This window comes from Plectrocnemia conspersa, unplaced genomic scaffold (genome assembly GCF_051122295.1).
Source record: "Plectrocnemia conspersa isolate PC_06_02 unplaced genomic scaffold, ASM5112229v1 ptg000002l, whole genome shotgun sequence".
Classification (NCBI taxonomy): domain Eukaryota; kingdom Metazoa; phylum Arthropoda; class Insecta; order Trichoptera; family Polycentropodidae; genus Plectrocnemia; species Plectrocnemia conspersa.
Genome location: NW_028277166.1, coordinates 6,583,795 through 6,603,827, shown reverse-complemented (window position 1 = coordinate 6,603,827; position 20,033 = coordinate 6,583,795). Strand labels below are relative to the sequence as shown.

The 20,033-nt window shown below is 30.8% G+C and overlaps 1 protein-coding gene across 1 annotated transcript in view; it reads right to left on the bottom strand.

Annotated features, from left to right (window-relative positions):
* Window positions 1-20,033, bottom strand: part of Cngl (Cyclic nucleotide-gated ion channel-like) — a 249,881-nt gene that overhangs the window by 18,907 nt on the left and 210,941 nt on the right. The window contains exons 3-5 of the mRNA XM_088181395.1: window positions 12,039-12,214; window positions 8,205-8,355; window positions 7,831-8,046 (exon numbers count right to left, since the gene is read on the bottom strand). Of these exons, the coding sequence (XP_088037521.1) occupies window positions 7,831-8,046; window positions 8,205-8,355; window positions 12,039-12,214 (543 nt within the window). The remainder of the gene's footprint in view (window positions 1-7,830; window positions 8,047-8,204; window positions 8,356-12,038; window positions 12,215-20,033) is intronic.

Sequence of the window (20,033 nt, the reverse complement as noted above, 5' to 3'; positions counted from 1 at the left end):
CTGATTATCCCGGACATTTTTAAATTTAAATAAAAAAGTATTACGTTTCGCTTGATGGGCATTGTCCAAGGTCGTATTGCATTGCAATGGGAATGATGTGGATTCGGTGATTTATTTTATCCGTGACCGTTTCGCAACAAAGAAATATTCTCTCAATGACGGAGAATATTTACTGTTAATTATTTATTGGATTGAAACGAGGGCTGTGTGGTCCAAAATCTTACGCTATTGTGTTATTTCCTTGTTGATTGATGATCATTATGTTCACAGTAAATTAATGAAATTTTTGAGACAAAGACCCTTTTAAACGTGATCATCTGTGTGTGGTCGCTATACTAGAAAAGTAACATTATTTTTTATGATCTTCACAATTTTTAATCTTAATAGCTAATAATTGTATTTTCTGTCAATAATTTTTACTTGAATGCGCATTCAAGATTCTATTTTAATATTGAAAAATATCCATAAATAATGAATGAATAATTATCATAAAATATAAATATATTTTCGTCAAAAATATTTAATTAATTACATTAAAATAAGTAGTTGCTTCCATTAAACTATAAAATTTGTCTAAGCGATAAAAAAGTAAAACGAGAGAAGATCGCAGAATTGTGGATTAAAAATGATAATGAAAAAACAATTCAATTTGACTTACTAAAATTGGAACTCTTCAAAACTTTTACTAAGTAAAACTATCGAATTAAACTAACAGTAATTTTATCTATGTAATATTTTCGCTTATGTAGTATTTTCGAATAACAATTATGCACACATGTGTTGCTATGCAACTTATTGTTATTTTATTACTACATTCACATGTTCACAAATTTATTAAATCCGTTTATTTTATTCAAATACTTATAATAATAAAAACAATATAGTTTCACTTGTTTGCTTTGTGTACAATTATTTTACAACAGGATATAAATTTAAAGCTTAGATTTTGGAAAAAATATTTGATAAATGAAATTTGTTCCAACGATAAAAAGATAAAACGAGAATAGTTTACAAAATTATGAATAAAAAAAATTAAGGCATTAATAAAAATAATTAATTGGTAGATAAAGAAACAGCTACGATGAAACGTCCTAGACCTTTATTTTATCGCTCCATTTTAAATTTCAAAGAAATTGGATAATTTTTTTTTCTATGTATTTGATAGATAAAATGACAAACTAAGAAATTAAACACATTTACTGAAAATTCAAATATTTTCAGTTAACGTGTTTAGGCACCAGACAGAAAACATCATCAATAATTTAATTAGAACTATCTAGTTTAGACCAAAAATCGTGACGTCTTAATACCATTCCTTCACAAAAAGAAAATTATTGCTCTCTGTGAATTATATTTTCAGAAGTATTCTTTATCAACACTTCATTGTTCACTGATTCGTGAATATGTACGAAAGTTACCCCGATCATCGCATTTACGATTTAGTGTTTATTCAATGAAGTTGATAAAGGGTGGTATCGACAATCCGCCAGTGCTCAAAGATTTCAAGCAGCGCGCTGTTAGTTGCAATTGCATCCATTATTCTTGTGTAATTCTGTATAAAGTAAAATTCTCTTGTAGCAAACATGACAAAATGTAAGAATCACATGAATTCACGAATAATTATTCAATTTTACTATAAAAAAATTAAATCTGTTAAAGTTCAAATTAATAAATTTTAAGGGTAGTTGATTAGATTTTATATAAAATATAATATTTTACGTATAAAATCTGATGTAGCAATTAAATGTCACAGTGATTTTTCATTATCGATATTTCGAGTTATTGTCATCGAAGTATTCGACGTTTTTTTAATTAGCACCCTAGACATTTTGGCCGTGTGCCTAACGTAGGTCTAGTATGACACTTTAGGGGTCTGTGACGTAATAAAAGCCGGGCGAAATTGCCGTTTCTCTGGATAATTTATTGTCGCCGCACGAGTGGGTAAAAATTTTCGCGATTCAGACGGAAACGCCGGAAAATTCAATGTCAATTCTGCGGTAAGGGTTTGCGTGTTGCTTTGTATTTTGTACTAAAATCGCATTTAATGGGCTTTTCTTAAGTGCCGATGGTTCAAACCGATACTAACATTAGCAAGTACACTAAGAAATATTTCTTAATTGGAAAAAAAATATAAATATCTTATATAAAAAAAAAACAGTTATGTATTTTTGAGATGTATTTGCAGTATCAAAAGTGCCAAAGAAATTCGCACTAAAATCGTTGGATCGTACTTAAGTATAAACGATCAGTTTCAAACATGTGTGATAAGGTTTGTATTAGCAAATATAGCATAAAAGCAAAGATTATGTTTCCACCCCAAATCATCTACATTGGTCCTAAGTTTAAAGACTGGAAGAGATGTACTATTCTCTATTTCTTGATGGTATTTTAGGGTTTAAGACAATGACCCTTACAAATAGTACCAGAAAAATATATTTTATTCTACGCACATTACTATTGTTCTTCAACTCTTTGATTACCAATCGCCTATGTAGCCATATGGATTGTTTATTTTTAGGCCTGAACACATTTTGGTGGTGTGTACAAGTAGCGCTGCAATTCTCATCTGCGATTTATTAGATTCGAACCAGCATTATAAAAGATACGACACTTAATCACAGAGAGGCAGATGCCTGACGCCACGGAGTCGTATCACGACAAATCCCAGCTGTTCTACTGAAAATCACAGCCAGTAATAATACAACTCAATAGCGAAACTACGACTACCATGACCTGCCAGTTTAAATTTCTCTATATAATTGGTAATTTATGCATGTTTATAAAAAAAGCTGTTTATTTGACTGAAAAGTCATACCCTTTCGGCCTCGAAATCAAAAACATATATAAATGTAGCTCTTTGGGAGTTAAATATAAACCAACCAGTGTTGTCAAAGAGAAAAACAAACAATAAAAATCACTGTTTATTTTTCTTATTTATCTGATTTTGTGGGACGTATATTTATTTCAACTAACCCACAGTATTATACTCATCATTTAAAAACAGTAAATCACTTAAACATAACTTCATTTATATACATAAATATAATTTATTTACTTTTACGATTGTTCTATCTAAAAAAATAGGTCAATAGGTCTGATTAAATTTTATTAGGTCCTAATACCGTCACAAGGGCAAAGGATTAACGGTGTTGTTGTCGTTGCACACACAAATACTTGTACAGATTATTTCGATCTATCTGTCATTGATTGACATGCGATAATATCCTTTGAATATAAGGCCATAGATGCGCTTATCGCATGCTAGCTGGGAAACGGATATGACAAGATAGCACTAGGTTGACTATATGCTCTGCTCTGTTCTGAAATGGCGAGCAGGGAAATTCGACGAAAGGGATGCGCCTTGAATACTGATGGTATTCCATTCAATGCCCTCACGCATTGTGTGTTGTCAAGGAAGCTTTTATCCAAATACTCACTACGCGTATTCCTCCTGGTTAATTGTGTCACGCGAATACAATACCTATACGCTCATATAAACACACACATTGACAAGCGTTGTCGGGATGTTAATTATTATTTCAAAGACATGTGCTATATTAATTAATATTATTATTATTGCAAATCTACCTATGTAACACGATAGATGATGGCCCGTTACATTTCGACGGGATGAAACACATATTAGTTAATAGGTCTTGTGAGTAGAGATCGACCGAAACTACTTTTTCCATCAAGGGCTTGATCAATATTTAAGGTTTGGTAACCCTGAGGTGGAAATTAGTAAGAATTTTATGATACACGAGAATCGTTTTCTCCGAGCAGTGGTGGAGAAGCTGGTGCAGGGATGATGTACGTGGAATATCCTCAGGGGTCTTGTAGGTGTCAGTGATAGTGTCTGAATGCAGTTCCTCTTGCTGCGATTATCATGTTCGAGAGGCTCAGGTCGTATCTTCGCATCTGTCGGTGGGGGCGCGTCTGCCAGGCGGGGTGAATCAGCTAGTCTATCAGGTGACTGCTTTCTCCTCATTGGAGTCCAGTCTTAAGTATTCAGGGCTTCAAAGCTTGCTCACAATTTAAATTCGTATAGGCTATGTAAAAAAAGCACAATGGAACCTGTATTTCTAAAAATCCTGAAAGGCTATTGCGATGTTTTATATTTGTCACGCACTGACGTTTTATCGCCGTGTACGACAAAAAGCCAATTGAGCTGCCAACGTTTATGACTTAATAACGTAAGATTTGCTTACTCACACTTGGTACGTCTTTTTCTGGTATCATGTCCAATTTTAGACGTTAGTTATATTCATTACTTTCCTCTCGTTCTATTCTGCACGCAACACTGTCATCTACATTTATAAATATACGTTTCGCAACCATTTTCTATTTTCTGATACATTTTTTCTTCAATTTTCTTCAATATTGAGGTATAAAGAAATTTACACCTGTACGAAGCACTTTATTTTTCTCTGTTTAATTGGTAAAAAAGTTCTTGATCGTGTACATTCTCGAAGAGAAGTCGGCAATTAAAGATGAAGGTCGTCAATTGTCTCAACAAATATTACTGTGTCATCAGCATAACAAATGTTATGTATTGTCTAATCGTTGATTATTAATTAATTACTTTTTTATTATTTTTGAATATATATTGAAAAGAGTATTATCATTGGATTATTAATTTGGCTAATATCTTTTCGGATTTCATTGTGTGCCGATGTACGATGTAGTTTTTGCAGGGTGGTCTAGTATGTAGACTTGTAGGTGGTTCCCACATTTTTATTGCGTATAAGTTACGAATTGCGAGCATAAATTTACATTAATTTTTATTTGCTCGAATTCAAGAATCGAGCATTTTAATCTCGAGATTTCGTAAATGTCTAGGTTTAGCGCGCGATCAATCTCATGTGTCACTATCAATCATGGTCTTGATTTTATCCACGTCTTTGTTGACAAGCCGTTTGGCGCAAGATTGATTTAATTATTAATTGTAAATTTTTCATTGCAGGATAACAAGCCTAAGTTTAATACGTTACAATGGGGTTTATTCTACATAGCGTCGATTTCATACCCATCACAATTTTTTTACAAGATTGTTTTGTAGTATTTTCTTTTGATAAAAATTATAATTTAACGAGAATGTTCTTTATATTCTGATAAAAAATGATAGGAGTCACTAATCATAGCAATATTACATCAAAATAACTTCTCAAGTAAAAAAAAATGTAAAAAATTGGTAACGGATTATATGCTATTTTTAACATACAATGAAATTTATTTAGATGTTATAAAAAATATCAAATTATCAGGTAAATTAATTTTGTATAAAGCACGTATATTAAAAAAATAACATCCAGAATTTTTTGATAAATAAAAATAAAATGCGGAAGAACATTTCACCCGCCGCATTAACCATAACCTAGATGCCCCTTTTAAGCATCATAAAAAGTGACAAAGCATAAAAACACAATTGCGTCTCGGATTAAATAAAAAAGAAAAAGAAATAACGTTCGCTAACAAGGAAGTAACGCGGAAATATATATGATAATAATTTTGGCATGCAATTTAAGCGCCCAGCGGCGGCGCTGAGTGATTAAAATTTCCCATTATGCAGTAATAGTTTTAGCGCCTTAGAAAATGGGTTTATCCGTTCCAACGCTAACGCATCGCTCGTATCTCGCAAGCCACTCCTAGCCCTGTTAGAATAAACTCGGTAGAACGAACGAAAGGGTTGGGGGTAGGTTGGCAATGAAAATTCCTGCACGCCCTTCTCTCAAGACCCGGAGAGAGAAAATGAGTGTAGCGTTACATAAAGGGACACCTAAACGGACCGGGATACTGGAAAGCTCGAAAGGGTTTGTCAATTTATCTCCCGCTCGTGTGAACGATGCTCGTATTAGAGGTTCTTCACAACCTGTAGATCAGGGATGGTCAATCTTTTAAGGACTGCAGTTCACTCATTATTTTATATCAGCACGATTAGGCATTCTGGTTTCTCATTGTCTTTTATTCCTCGAGAAATAAGAATCCTCATTTTCACTAATCTATTTTCTCAAGAATTTTTATAAATAAATATAATATATAAAAAAACGATAGGTTAAAAACTAGCAACTAATAAATTTAAATACAATAATAATAATAATAATAATAATAAATTGGTGGCAGACATCAGATTAATTGTTGTCATTAGGATGATTTTTGTTAATCATATTTCGCTTTAATCGGACGTTCGTATGATACAAACAGGTCTACGATATGTTCAATTTTGCAAAATAAAAATATAATTAAGGAATACGTTCAAAATTGTGGAAAATAAAGATATATTTCCACAATCTTTAAAGATATGTTTTCAAAAAAACACAGCAAAAAAAACATGGATGAAATGGAAATCTTCGTCATCGTGGATCGATGACCAACATCAAAAAGATGTCCCTTTGAGCATTTAAATTATTTAAGCAAAAGCTCTTAGTTTGCACAAAGATTGGAAGGATAGATTAAAAAAAAGATTTTAACACGGTTTTTCAAGCAAGTAACGGTTGGTTTTACAATTTTAAAATGAGGTATTCTTTTCATAATATTAAGTTTACTGGAGAATCGGCTGATGCGCATAAAGATGCTGCAAAATAATTTAATTCCTAATTATCCAAAATTATTGAAGATGGAGAATATTCCTCTAGCAAATATTTAATGTAGATGAGACAGGTTTATTTTGGAAAACTCTTTAACAATGAAAAATATGAATAAAGCCTTCACGCACCTTGACAAATTTTTAAATATTATGGAAGATTGTGATCCCAATGGAGAACGCATATCTCAAGTGCGAAGGGCGATCAATAAAAACATAGCATGTTATAAAATAATATATGAAGAAAAGAAAAAGAATAGTGGAAAACAGTTAACTCTTGATAACTTTTCAAAGAAAACACCCGCAAACCCCACTTAAACGTGTCTCTTAAACGCCTCTTAAACATCTTATATTTACTTGATAAATAAATATTTTAAAATACACACAATTTCAATTTTATTTACTTCCCTCGACTTTCGAACATTCAACATTCGTACACATTTTCAGGAACCAATTATGTGCGAAAGTCGAGGGCCGCCTGTTAACGCACCAAGCGTTAAAATATAAATATTACGTTATTAGGTCATAAAACTTCGGCAGGTCGATAGACCTTTCTGTAATAACAGCCGATAAAGCTTTTAGAGTAACTGGCATAAAACAAGTGATACGCGAATAAAATCAGTTTTAAAAACAACACGCTCATATTTCAGGTTTGGTTTGTCATGCTATACGAGTATGATTTGATCTTGAATCTCAAGAAGATTTGCATTTTGGTTTAAAAACCACTAAAAAAACACAGCTGACTACTCAAAAACACAACGGTCATACTCTAACTTGTTATCATAACCAAACTAGCAAAAGTGGGCGAGCCCTAAATTTCTCTCTGGAGAGGCTACATGTATAACAGACCTAAAGAAAGCTTTCACTTCGGACTTAAAGACAGCATGTAAAGAGCAAACAACCGAGCTCTTTAAATTGGACTCATGAAGTTTATACAAACTTGAATTTAAGAGAACGCCGATTAAGCAACTGCGTTTCTCTTCACGTCAAACCCTGTCTAGCTCAACGTCACAAATGCGCCGTAGGTAAAGATATTTAAAACACATTTTTTCGCATCTCTGTTTTTTTTCTACAAAAGGACAGGAGGCATAATAAGTTCGAGAATCTATAATTTAGATCTATCATTGTGAAACGCAGAGAAGTAGACTTTGTTTAACAATCTTTGATAAAATGCGAAAAACATGACATCTGGTCACCTGTATATAGATCATTGGTATGCTAACAGCTTAGTGTAAATAAAAAATAATTACCTGCAACTCTGGAAAGCTCTGTCTGACGATGAGAGTCCACAGGTTGTAGAGGACGCAGCCGGTCAATAGCCACAGCCAATAGAAGTAAAAATTCTCGTCAGGGTTGACGACCGTGCGAGGGGGGCGGGGGGCGCGGCGCCTCCTGCGTGAGGGGGGCGCGCCCCCCGCCCCCGCACCGGCGCCTCCGCCACCGCCCTCGGAGCCAGTGTCCTCGACCTGCGACACGTTTCAATCAAATTGGTAAGCATGTAAGACACGGAGTGCAGCCCACTCAGATAGCGGCTAGTTAATAGATTCAACATAACCAGAGAGGTGTATATGGTAAACTCTTGAAAGTGGTTATTAAGATCGAATACATAGATCAAGATACTCACTGTTTCTTGTGTCTCGGGTATCTGCCGAGTCGAAAACCTCTTGAGGAAAGAGTCTTCGCGCTTCAGCGGAGGTTTCTTCTGTATCGTGGAAATTGCGGAACTCAGCTGGACGGTCGTGCGAAGTTTCATCCACCTTTGGTTTGATTTTGTTCTGTATCATAATCAATATATTTTATCTATCATAATAATAATAACCCTATGTAGCATAGCATGTATTTCTCTATTGGTAAAAGAAAACCAGAAACCAACATTATAACTTATACTTGGAGATGTTCTTAAAAGTGTTAAGTAACTTTTGAAATTGTGGTGTGATGATAAAGTAAATGTATTTAAAAAATATCGGCGCCTCAATGGAATTTTTTGCTTCGTCAACAACCAATGTTTTTAAACTTGAGCATATTGAGTGTGTATGAACTAGAAACCAAGATAAGTTGACGATTAACGCGTAGATCGAGAAAACAGGCTTCCCAGCTTAATCCATAATCCAAAATTCAATCTGCTTTGGAAATGAGACGGTTCTCCAGACACAGATACGGAAAGAGGACTTTATCTATACTTTAACACAATTATACAATTTTACGAGAATGTGACCCTAACCGACACAATAATAAATTACATATTACCAAAAATAACTTTGTAGTATATCCAGAAAATAATGATTTTTGAGTTCAGATTAAATTTTATTTTTTACATATACATATAACATATGATATTTTCTTATAACAGTGGCAAAAATTATTAAGTAAAGAAGGTGTTTAATTTAAAAAGTGTCTTCTAAAATGATTCTGTTCTTATATAAAATACTTGTTAACAGATGTTATACAATTATGTCTTTCTCATGTTCAATTTTTTATAGTAGATTACATATATATTTTTCAGAAAATATGTATTATGCGCTACATATAGATTGTTGACTAGTAAGAAATAATAATAATGTGCTTATGTTTGTCTTTCATGTATATTTATGCAAATATCTGACGTATCCAAGTTTTGTTGGTTATCTGTTTTTCAGTCGTGATTTTCATAAAAAATGCAAAAACATAAAAAAATATGGTGGTTTTCAAATATAAACTTCAAGTAAAGCAAGTCAGTCTTATGCTTGTTGTGAATATTGGTGTATAATAAAATTTATGGATGTGGTGCGTTTTGTTTTCGTAGTAAATATTTTAATGTTTTAACCACCATGCCTGTGTGTTTATGCATAAAAAACATCAATATGTACAAATATAAACCATATCTAATAAACTGCTACGGAAGACTCAAGATGTATTATTCTATACAATATAAGAGCGTATATCAAGAGAGAAAATAACATAACTAATTCATATCTGTCAAGAACTATATTCTTCAATATACGCAAGAAACATTTTGTTAGTGTCTCAGTATTTAAAAGAAAGTAGAAACATTACACAAACAACTCTCAAGAGAAAAACTACAGCTAATGTATATTTAATGTATGTACATATGTGTAGATGTTTCTTAATTAAAGAAAAAGAAAACTTGAGTGTCTTATAATAAATAGATATAAAAATCACGCACACACAGTTTTCGGTGAGACTAATGCAAATATACCAAAACACTCAAAATGCATATTAGCTTACCGTAAAAAACATACTAACAATCAAACAAAATTAAATAAAAAAAACTCTTCTAAGAATAACATCGCCAGTGTGAGTTAGTATAGACAACACCGAAAAGTAAATCCACACCAAACTGCATCCATTTGTCAAATCTATCTAAGATAAAATTATAATGTGAGAATCGTATTTTTTTGTATATAATAAAGAGACCGCGTATCGAGCACGGCACCTAAAAAAGTAAAACATCGAATAATGGTAGGTAATGATATAATAATAACAGGAAAGTATAGTTTTTAAAATGTGGTAGTAGTAATAGAAAAACACTGAGCAAATCGCGCCATATAGCCACACTCTCTACCAGTCGAACCTTTTGATTTTCCTCAACGAACAATAATAGGCCATGACGGCCCGTACGTTCTTCCAGTTTTGGCTACTGGACATTCTTCTCCTGTCTCCGGGGCCATCTTCTTCGAGTTGTGGCCCCTTGGTGCCGTAGCTCTTGATCTCGTCTTCGTCTCCCGCTATCAACTTTTCTTTAGCGGGAGACTTGTAAGGGTGCAATAGCTCCCTTTTAACGCGCTTCCTAAAAGTGTAGCAAAAACAACAAAAAACAACCCGCTCCACACACTCACAGAAAAGCATTAATGCAACTTATAGTTCAAAATTGCATTGATACTTTGTTATTTCATATATAAATAAACAGGCAATCCGTTTTTAATTGCTTTTTTTAAAAATAAATTTTAAATTTTAGATGTCATTTGAATCATACAGTTGAAATTTACAAATATATATTATAAACTGACAGATAATGAAATGAGCTAAAAAACTGTAGTTTTACTTTTCTTAAAATATTCTTAAAAATAGTTTTATTAAAGTTCAAAGCTCAAAAAATGGATCAACTGTAGATTTACTTACAGCGAAGCGCTCTACGGTGCTTATCAATAGCTATTTAAGCAATACTAATAAATAATCATTAGCGAAAGATGTATAAATTTGCATTCATATTTTTTTAATAGTACTAGTTCAAATCATTTAGTTGATATTCTTAATATGAACTATTTAAAAAGTTTAAAAAAGTCAATTTATAAAATTGTCGTTTAACTTATTAAGAAAACGAATCAGGTTTATTGAAATTTAATGCCCTGAAAAAGGATCGATTGTAGATTTACTATCAGCGGTTCGCTCGCAGACGAATCGTAACAATAAATTTGATTAGTCATTCAATCGCAAATATCAGTCGCTATTACTAATAAATCTCATTATAAGCAATAAAGCAAGATTTTCTCTAGTAATACGCTATTTTTTAATGTATTATATATATATGAGGGATATTTGGAGAGTACAGATAGAAAGTATAGATCTATTTTGGATTTTTCTGGACACTCTTAATATTGTTCATAAAATGCATCAATTATTAACCACTTTTAAAGACGCATATATATTTAATGTTTTACAATTTTCACTGTTATTTTTATATATAAGTTATCAATACAATTCAGGGGCAGTTTTTTTTATAGAATATATGAATTACAAGAATAGAAGTAGATATTAAAAAATGTTTCTGCAACTGATTTACGCGGACGGAAACAGCAATATCTTTATTTTCCAAATATCCCTCTAAAATCATCAATTTTTAAGCATTTCATTGAGATGTTTCTCAAATCCTATAGCTGACTTTGAAAAAGTAACTACTGAAATGGATGGATGATAGTCTAATAAATAAAATTGTCGATTTACTTTTTTAGAAATCCTCTCTGAAATTGAATTTAATAAGGTTTCAAGCTCTGCAGTGATTGTAGATTCACTTAGAGTAGAACTCTCGGACGCAATATCTATCACAGACGAATTGTAACAATTAATTTGATCAATCATCCGATCGCGAATATCAGTCGCTATTGAAACATTACTAGTAGTAGTTGTCGGCGCTGATTGAAAGCCCGATAGAGACGGCAACGCTGGACCGTGATTTATAACCGGCTGTGCACCCTATGTAAATTGCCGAGTCGTGGAGGCTGTGGGGGGTCGTAATTTGATCATGGTTTTGTGCCATGTAACATTGGCAGTATACTTTTGACAACGTATTCGAGATGCGAATTAATTGGCACAACTTTGCGTCACAAGAAGGAATGAAATTGCAAATGTAATCTTTGATAATTAAATGCCACCAATGTAATTACGTTGCCGTGGTTCCATTCGTATGGTAAAGCGTGATATATACATATACTTTTTTTTTGCGTTCGTTACTCATGTTCACCTTTGTCCGGGGCTTTTGCATTCAGAACTAGCGTTGTTGCTGGAATCGTCGTCTTCGTCCCTGGACGTGGCCAAAGACTGGACCAGAGAACCAGTGCCAGGCTCTTCTGAACTACCTTGATCGCCGCCTGCTTCATCCTCGTTACCCGTTGACTTGTGCCTCGATGGTTCTTCTACCTGAAAACAAAAAATAATATTTGCTGAGTGAGTGTCGGAATCAGGGTATATCTAACGAGATTCTGGTTTATTTATAATTAAAATTTATACATAAACATAACCCTTTCCACGCTATGTACATCATATGATGAGCAACCGGGTTGGGTCACCAACGCAAAGTCCATCATATGATGGATTTATAATACCGACGGCTTTTTAATTAAACCAGAGAAAGATAGTTTAAAAAATATGGGCAGCGTTAATAGAACGGTCAAGATGTTTTCTTGTGTAAATTGTCTTAGAAAAATAATCAAGTGGTTCAAGAAAGATTATTTATTATAAGGCCGAGATGGAGTATCGCGTGTAAAAGGTTAACGAGGCGTTTATCTTACGCATAAAATAAAAGTTATACGCTTTCATAGAGTACCTCAATAATAAAGAAAAATCATTTAAGAAAAATAAGCATTTATATTAAAAAAGCTAAATGCTGCAATTTAAATAGTAAACAGTTTTCTACTCATAATAATATTTAAAAAAATCAAACATATTTGATTACATTACAGACTTAACATAAACGAAACTGGAAGAGGTTAAGCAAGTATTTTAAAATCTCTTGTGGCATTTTTAAGAGTTATATTGGTCACTGGAAAAGCCAATATAGTTTATCGTTGTGTGACCAAAGGGAACGAAGACCGCTAGAAGTGGTCAAATCAATAGTGTTTTCAATCATAGAAAGATCCGTGGGAAGACTTTCCACCCCTTGGACACCTCCCAGTCGCCACCCTTTAACCACCCTCTCATCCCTACCGTGGCAGTCCGACCTATTTATCTCGTAGTTTTCCGCTCGCTTCGCAATCATCCGACATAATAGAAAATATTCACTATGCGAATCGAGTCGTTCGTTCTTCTTCGTCTCCCTCCGCGAACAAGATTGAAATTTCTCGAATATGATAAAAAATGCCAGAAGTCTTTCAAAGCGAGTACTATAACAAATACCTTTATATAATTATATACAATTAGGGGCTTTCTTAGTGCAAAGGGATAAATTCAGAAAGATTTGTCTCTCTTTCTCAGAAAAAGGAAAATTGCCACAATTATACTTAAATCATACGTGAAATGTGTCTCTAAGCACACAAATCTGACAAAGAAGCTGGCAGTCAAAGTACTAATATTTTTTTACTATCCAATTAGTATAATACTATTATTTTATTAATACATCAGAATCATTTTTGAATTCCATGCCTTGTTTATTATTTTTTTATGTAAATGACTTACTATATTTTTTATAAAATAATTCGTTGAATTTTTAAATTTAATCATAATCATTACCATATGGATTGGGTAATGATTATGATTAATTGAGTCGTCAAGAGTGCTTTTTAAATATATTTTAGAAAAAAACTTATATTAGCATATAAGACTTTAAACAAAAATGTCGCTAATGCTTGTTATAAAAGTAAAGTAAAGAAAAATTATAAAAAATTGCTTTATTATTATCACAAGGTGCTATAATTAAAAATTATTAAATCTTTGACTGTCATGGTTTTTAAGATTATTATTTAAGTATTAATAAATTATAATTAAAAAAATATATGTTAAAATTATATTTTCTCGTAACACAAATACATTAGAGTCCAATAACATTTTTACCTTATATTAAAAAATATTCGCAAAGGTAGCAAAAGCTGATATATTGGACTTCGGCAAACAATGAGTTATGTAATTATTTAAGCTATGTTTAAAAAATATTCATTAAAAACACTTTTTAAAGATAAAGAAAATAAAATATATATTATTAAATAACAAAATATAATAAATAAGTAAAAACTCTAAGATATAAAATTGGTTGGGTAACATTTATTATTATATTATGTTTATTAATGTTAGATCATGACCTAGATACAATAATATTTATTTTTATTTAATTTACAGTAAAATATGCACTCTTATTGTAATATTTTTTAATAAAAAACATTAGTTGCTTGAATGTGAAATAATAATATGTTTTAATTAAATTACTCGCAAATAATATAATATTTTATTTGACATTTTTTTATTATACTTAAAAATAAAAAAAACAAATTTTAATAAAATAATATTGTCTATAAAAAATGAGATTAGTTGAAATTAGGTTAGTTTAATGTTTTATACTTAAATTTGTATTTAATTTTATAAAAAAAGTATACGTGCATTTTATTAATAAAATTTAGTAAATGTGTACCTATTTTTTATTAATATGAATTTAAACATTATTTGTCAGAAAAATGTATTCATATAAAATTTGTAGTAATAATTAGGGTATGGGTACAAATAAAATATTGTAAGTTAGGCTAGGTTAGGGTACACCATACCCTAACCTAGCCTAACTCAAAATATTTTTATTAGTATTAAATTCAGCAAAATTTATGAATCTAGCTATAGTTATATATTATATTTAAAATTTAGTTATACACAGGGGCGTTGCAGCGGGTGCAAGACACCCAGACTCACTATTCAGTATTCCAAAATAATAAAAATGGGAATTTTAAGAAAATTATACATTATAAAAATAAAATAAAATTTACATTATGTGAAATAAAAAAATACATAAAATACAAAAATAAAGATTTAAAAAATAGATGATGAATAATTTAAAGAGTAAGAGTAAGAAAACCCCAGATAAGCTCTTAAATATTTTTTATAGTGCAATTTAATATTTTATTACGGCGATTTTATTCTAGTGTATTTAGTCTAGTTTTGCACCGCATAATATACATTGTCGTGCGCGTAGACTGTACATATGCGGGCGTGCTACTTAACGACTGCTAGGTTCGTAGGCACAGTTTGCGAGACTTTAAATGCGTGTGGTCGTATCCTAACATATGTATGAATCGCTACTATGGGAATATTTTTATTTAAGAAAAAAAAATCCTTGTAATATAATATGAAGTAAAGCAAATTGTTCATTTAACTCTATTTTAGTATCATAAAATTGTCGTAAAAACGTTTAACTCACTTAGCTCGTTCAATTTATTATATGATTTATAATTATAAAGAGATATAAATCTATTAAGTTAACTCAAATATTAATAATTTATTAAACTAATACAGTTGTGCATTTTATTATTTTTTTGAATAAATCCGAAACAAGATATACTCAATATAACAACAGATCTCGTCGAGGATTACACGAATTGCTTAATTCAACCTACTATTTTTGTGTATATCTGTTTCTGTTTTGCGCCCCCTAGCAACACCAAATTTTACCGATACGCGAGAGGGATTTCTGCAAATTAATTTTTATCCCAAGCGCGCAATATCCGGGATATTTTACCACGGGGCTATTATTATTTTATTAGGATTTTTGATGAAACGATACAGGCGCAAGGTAATTGCGGTAAGAGTATATAATATCAAAATGTATTTATGCATACGTTTATAACAAAGATGTAGAATAAAAACTTTATCCATATTATATAAAAAAGTTAAGCTTATTAAAAAAAATCAGAACTACCTACATAACAAGCGCAATAAAACTGATTAGTAAGGATTTGATAATTTAAGAACAAGTTTAATTATTTTTCCGGCGTTGTACAAGAGCACGTGACGATCATAGATTTGATGGATTAAAGCCACATTATAAAATTCTAGGTACCGAAGATAGTGAGTGTGCGAATACCGGACCATAAACTTTTTGGGTTTTAAATATTATTTTTGCTTCTGATATTTTAAAATTGAATGGTTCAAATTAGACATTATTATCTAGGGTTTTCAATAATAGTCAAAATGGTTTAATTTATAAAAAGCTACTTAATATTTTCAATTCATTTGAAAATAGGTTTACAACTTGACTAAATATTTCCAGAAGAAAACATTTTATATTATTTAACTAGATTTGAAATTTTGCTATTTAATAATTAATCTAAATATTGTATATCATTTAGGAATAGGTTTAAAACTTAGCTAGATAATAATAAAATAAACATTGTACTGTGAAATCTCAATATAACTAAGCTCCGGAAGCAATGATTATATTTCGGTGTACTGAAAATTCGTTATATTGAATGTAAAGAAGATGATATATTTTTATTTTATTTTTAATTACCATTTCACTTCAGCATCAAAATAACCTCTTATAAGCGTGACATATCGTTTTTTGTCTATTTTTAAGGATACTGTATGAAACACAATAAAATTTGTTTATTTTTTTCATATAAAATGTTTGAGGGTCGGTGAAACACTTATAATGTCGCTTTTAAACACATCTGGCACACGCCTAGTTAAGGACCAATTAAATTCAGAGAAATATTGTGTCAAGTTGTAACGTCATTCTTAAATTCGGATCAAAATATTTTGTTATACTGAGATCAGTTTTCGTTACAATGAAAACATTTTATATGAAAGTTTTTCGGGGACAATATTATTGTTTTTAATTATTTTTCAGAAGCAATGATGGAACAATTTGATTATCTATATAGCTACAGAGTAGAATAATGGCACAGAACAAAATTGATTAAAAACCATGACGTATACATACATATTTTGCCACATCGAAATTGAAAATAAGCCACTCTTAGATATTTTGGTTATCGATTATTCCAGCTATGCAATCACATATTTATAATCATTGTAAAATGTCGTCTATTAAATAACATCCAAGAAACTACACATATGTACCTATATTGCGAGTCGTACATATATTGCATTAAATCGGAAGTAATGATAATGTTTATGTAATATAAAAGGAAAAACTCACTTTTCAACCAAAATTTGAAGATTTCATTACGAAGATTGTTTTATGATTGTTTATATAGTTTAATCAATGTATTCTTCTAATCCTCAACACATTATGTATATATTTAATTTTCATAGCTATAACACACATAGTTAAATTGCAATCCGATTATTTATATTCAGTCATAATGCGAATTAATGAAAATTATGGTCGCGTAGCAAAATTTTATTATTAAATAATAATTATTTAAAACTGTTGTCATGGTACTGTCGACCATTTTGTTTTATATTTGAATGCTTATTTTTCATTGGTCGAAACAAAAGAACGTATTAACCGGCGCGGCTCAAAAATCAATCGGAGCAAATTCAATTTTTAATATTATAATTAAATATATTTCTTTTGTTTGAGTGTATTATTATACACCGTTCATACAAAGCGATACGATTTACAGAGTAGAGAATTTAATAGAGAATGTTTAATTTTTAGTTACGCGCGTCCGGCTTAGAACAATTATATATAAGATAAGATGATAGTCAGAGTCTTTACAAATATGGGAACAAGTCTGTAAGCATTCAGTCATCTTAAAAATATATATGTATTAAGCAGAATATTTGATTTTAGAAAAGTAACAACGGTACAACAGTGCTTGAAAGTAGAAAGGAGATAAGCACATTTGCACGTGATCATAGCGTATTCACGACACTTCCTTTCGGAATACACTTCCATCTAGAACAGCAACAAGATATAGCTTGACTATTAAACTACTTGATTTTCATGTGAAACCTGGTCTAGCTACAAGTCCAAAATCTAAAAATTAAATTTTGCACAATCGTACGTGATTTTAAAGTTGTCGTGAATTTATTTATAATTTTTAATAATAATTACTAAATATTTGCAAACGAAACTATTTATTAACTACAATATGGACTAAAATACGTAACAAACACAACAAGCCAAAACTCGCTAGTTTTTACAAGCGCCACTTGGATTGCCGCTAAAAATGAAGATCACGTCTTTGTCCTCTATCGAATTAAGTTGTGTAATGCTGAGCACACGCCAATTATACAGGGTTCTAAACATGTTACTAACTTTAAACTTTTGATTCTTGAACAATAAAAGGTGAATGAAAAAATAAAATAATTATTAAATTCTGTGATATATATTTAACAACTAAATGCTTTCCAAATGAGGTTATTTGAGTTAACAAAAAGGATTAAAACTTTTTTTTATAGACATTACATTAACTCAAGAGACTACACTAGATTATATTATAATTACAGGTCCAAGAATCATTTAAGTAAAAACATATGTTTAAAATTGCCAGACAGTGTTGATATACATAGTATGATGTAAACGCCTTAGACTAACGTATGTTATGTAACAGTGGTAGATTCACAACAGTAAAGTTTTCATGTACAACGCTAAATATATTTAAGGTTTTGTTATGTTCAACAAAATTAAAGGAGTACGTGACTAAATTTAATTAAGCAACGCTAGGCTATGGCAAATGTATTTTAGTTATGCAATAAAGCAATTATTAAAATTGCTGTATATACATACATAAAAATATAGTTTTTATTCGATACTACAATTTTGTTGTTTAATTGAGTTAAACTGTGTTATCTCTACATTTCCATGCAGAAGCACATATGTTTATACATTATAACCTGAAAACGTTCACAAAACAAAAACTAGAGAAGTACGTAAATACATTTTATGCACATAGAAAAATAACGAGCAAGGGTGTGCTCTAATTAATTAGTACTATTAGATAAATGACCCGTAAGCTTTTGTAGTGTCTACTCTTAATGAAGTCATAAAACTTTATTGACCTTTAATGTAAGGTTGTTAAAATAACGTAAAGTTTTAACGTTTGTAAAAAAACTCATTTAACAATTATCTCAGTGATTCTGAATCGTGGAAATTGTGACGATTAATCGTTGTAATTTTTTAATCATTAACTAAGTTTGTTATTATGTAGAAAGTTGCAATATTTAAGAATTACTTAGAACGTTAATTGCCGCTATAATCCCTTAGAAGGGTTGGATTAAGTTTGGATCGGCAATTTGGGTCTGGATTACAACCTTGAACTATAATAAACCGTAAGCAATTTATTAGGTCAGATATTATTATGATTCAAATATGAAAAGCTGTCTTATAACACATTTTGCATTTGAATGTCATGAAAAAAATAGCTCAAGTAATTTTGTAGTCGCCATTTCAGTCATTTACTAATATATTGTATTTTATTCTCAACAACTTTATTTACAAGGGTCGTTCTTCAAAGCATTTTTGTTTTTAAAGATCTTATGTTGCAGTCTCTAAGAGACGCAATCTCTGACTGACGAACAAAGTTCTATCAGAGAACTGACTTTCTCGTCTTGAATTATTTTGACAACATATCTCTATCATTAGGAAAAGAGAAAAAAATAATACAAAGATATTTTAAACAAGTAATAATATAATCACAAACTATATATTTTTATTTATTAAAATTTTTCGAGAATTATTGAGAAAAATGGTGAAGTGAAAATGAGAATTCAAATTTTTCGAGAAATACAAAACATCGAGAATGGCTTATCATTGGTTATATACATTTAATACTGGTATTACCAAGAGAAAAATAGTAAATACCGGTATTACCGGTATTGACATTATTATTATTTTAATTAATTAACCGAAAAAATAATGCGAGTAGTACTCACATGATTCACCATGTTTGTTGATTAACAAAACTAAAGCATTTCAATACAAATAGTTTTGATATATTTAATATTTTAATTAAAACATAGAAAAATATTTTTGAAAACTCAGGTGCCAAATCTTTCTTCTTTTGGAACAAAAAATCTAGGTCAACGTCGTCTTTGACAAAATATCGTCATTGATCGACCGCTTTTAGATGCCTCCTAAATTTTTATACCTAGGTCATAGCACCACTCGCCAATTTACTCTAATAAAATATAGCACTCACTATTTTTGTCAGGTACGATTATCCGAAAGAACCTTATGAGAAAGTACTGCTTAAAAAATTGTAAATCTGTTTATTCAAAATGTGACATATTTAAAAAAAACCCAACATATTTATAAGATTCATGATTGTGATATTTTTATGATTTATTTATATTA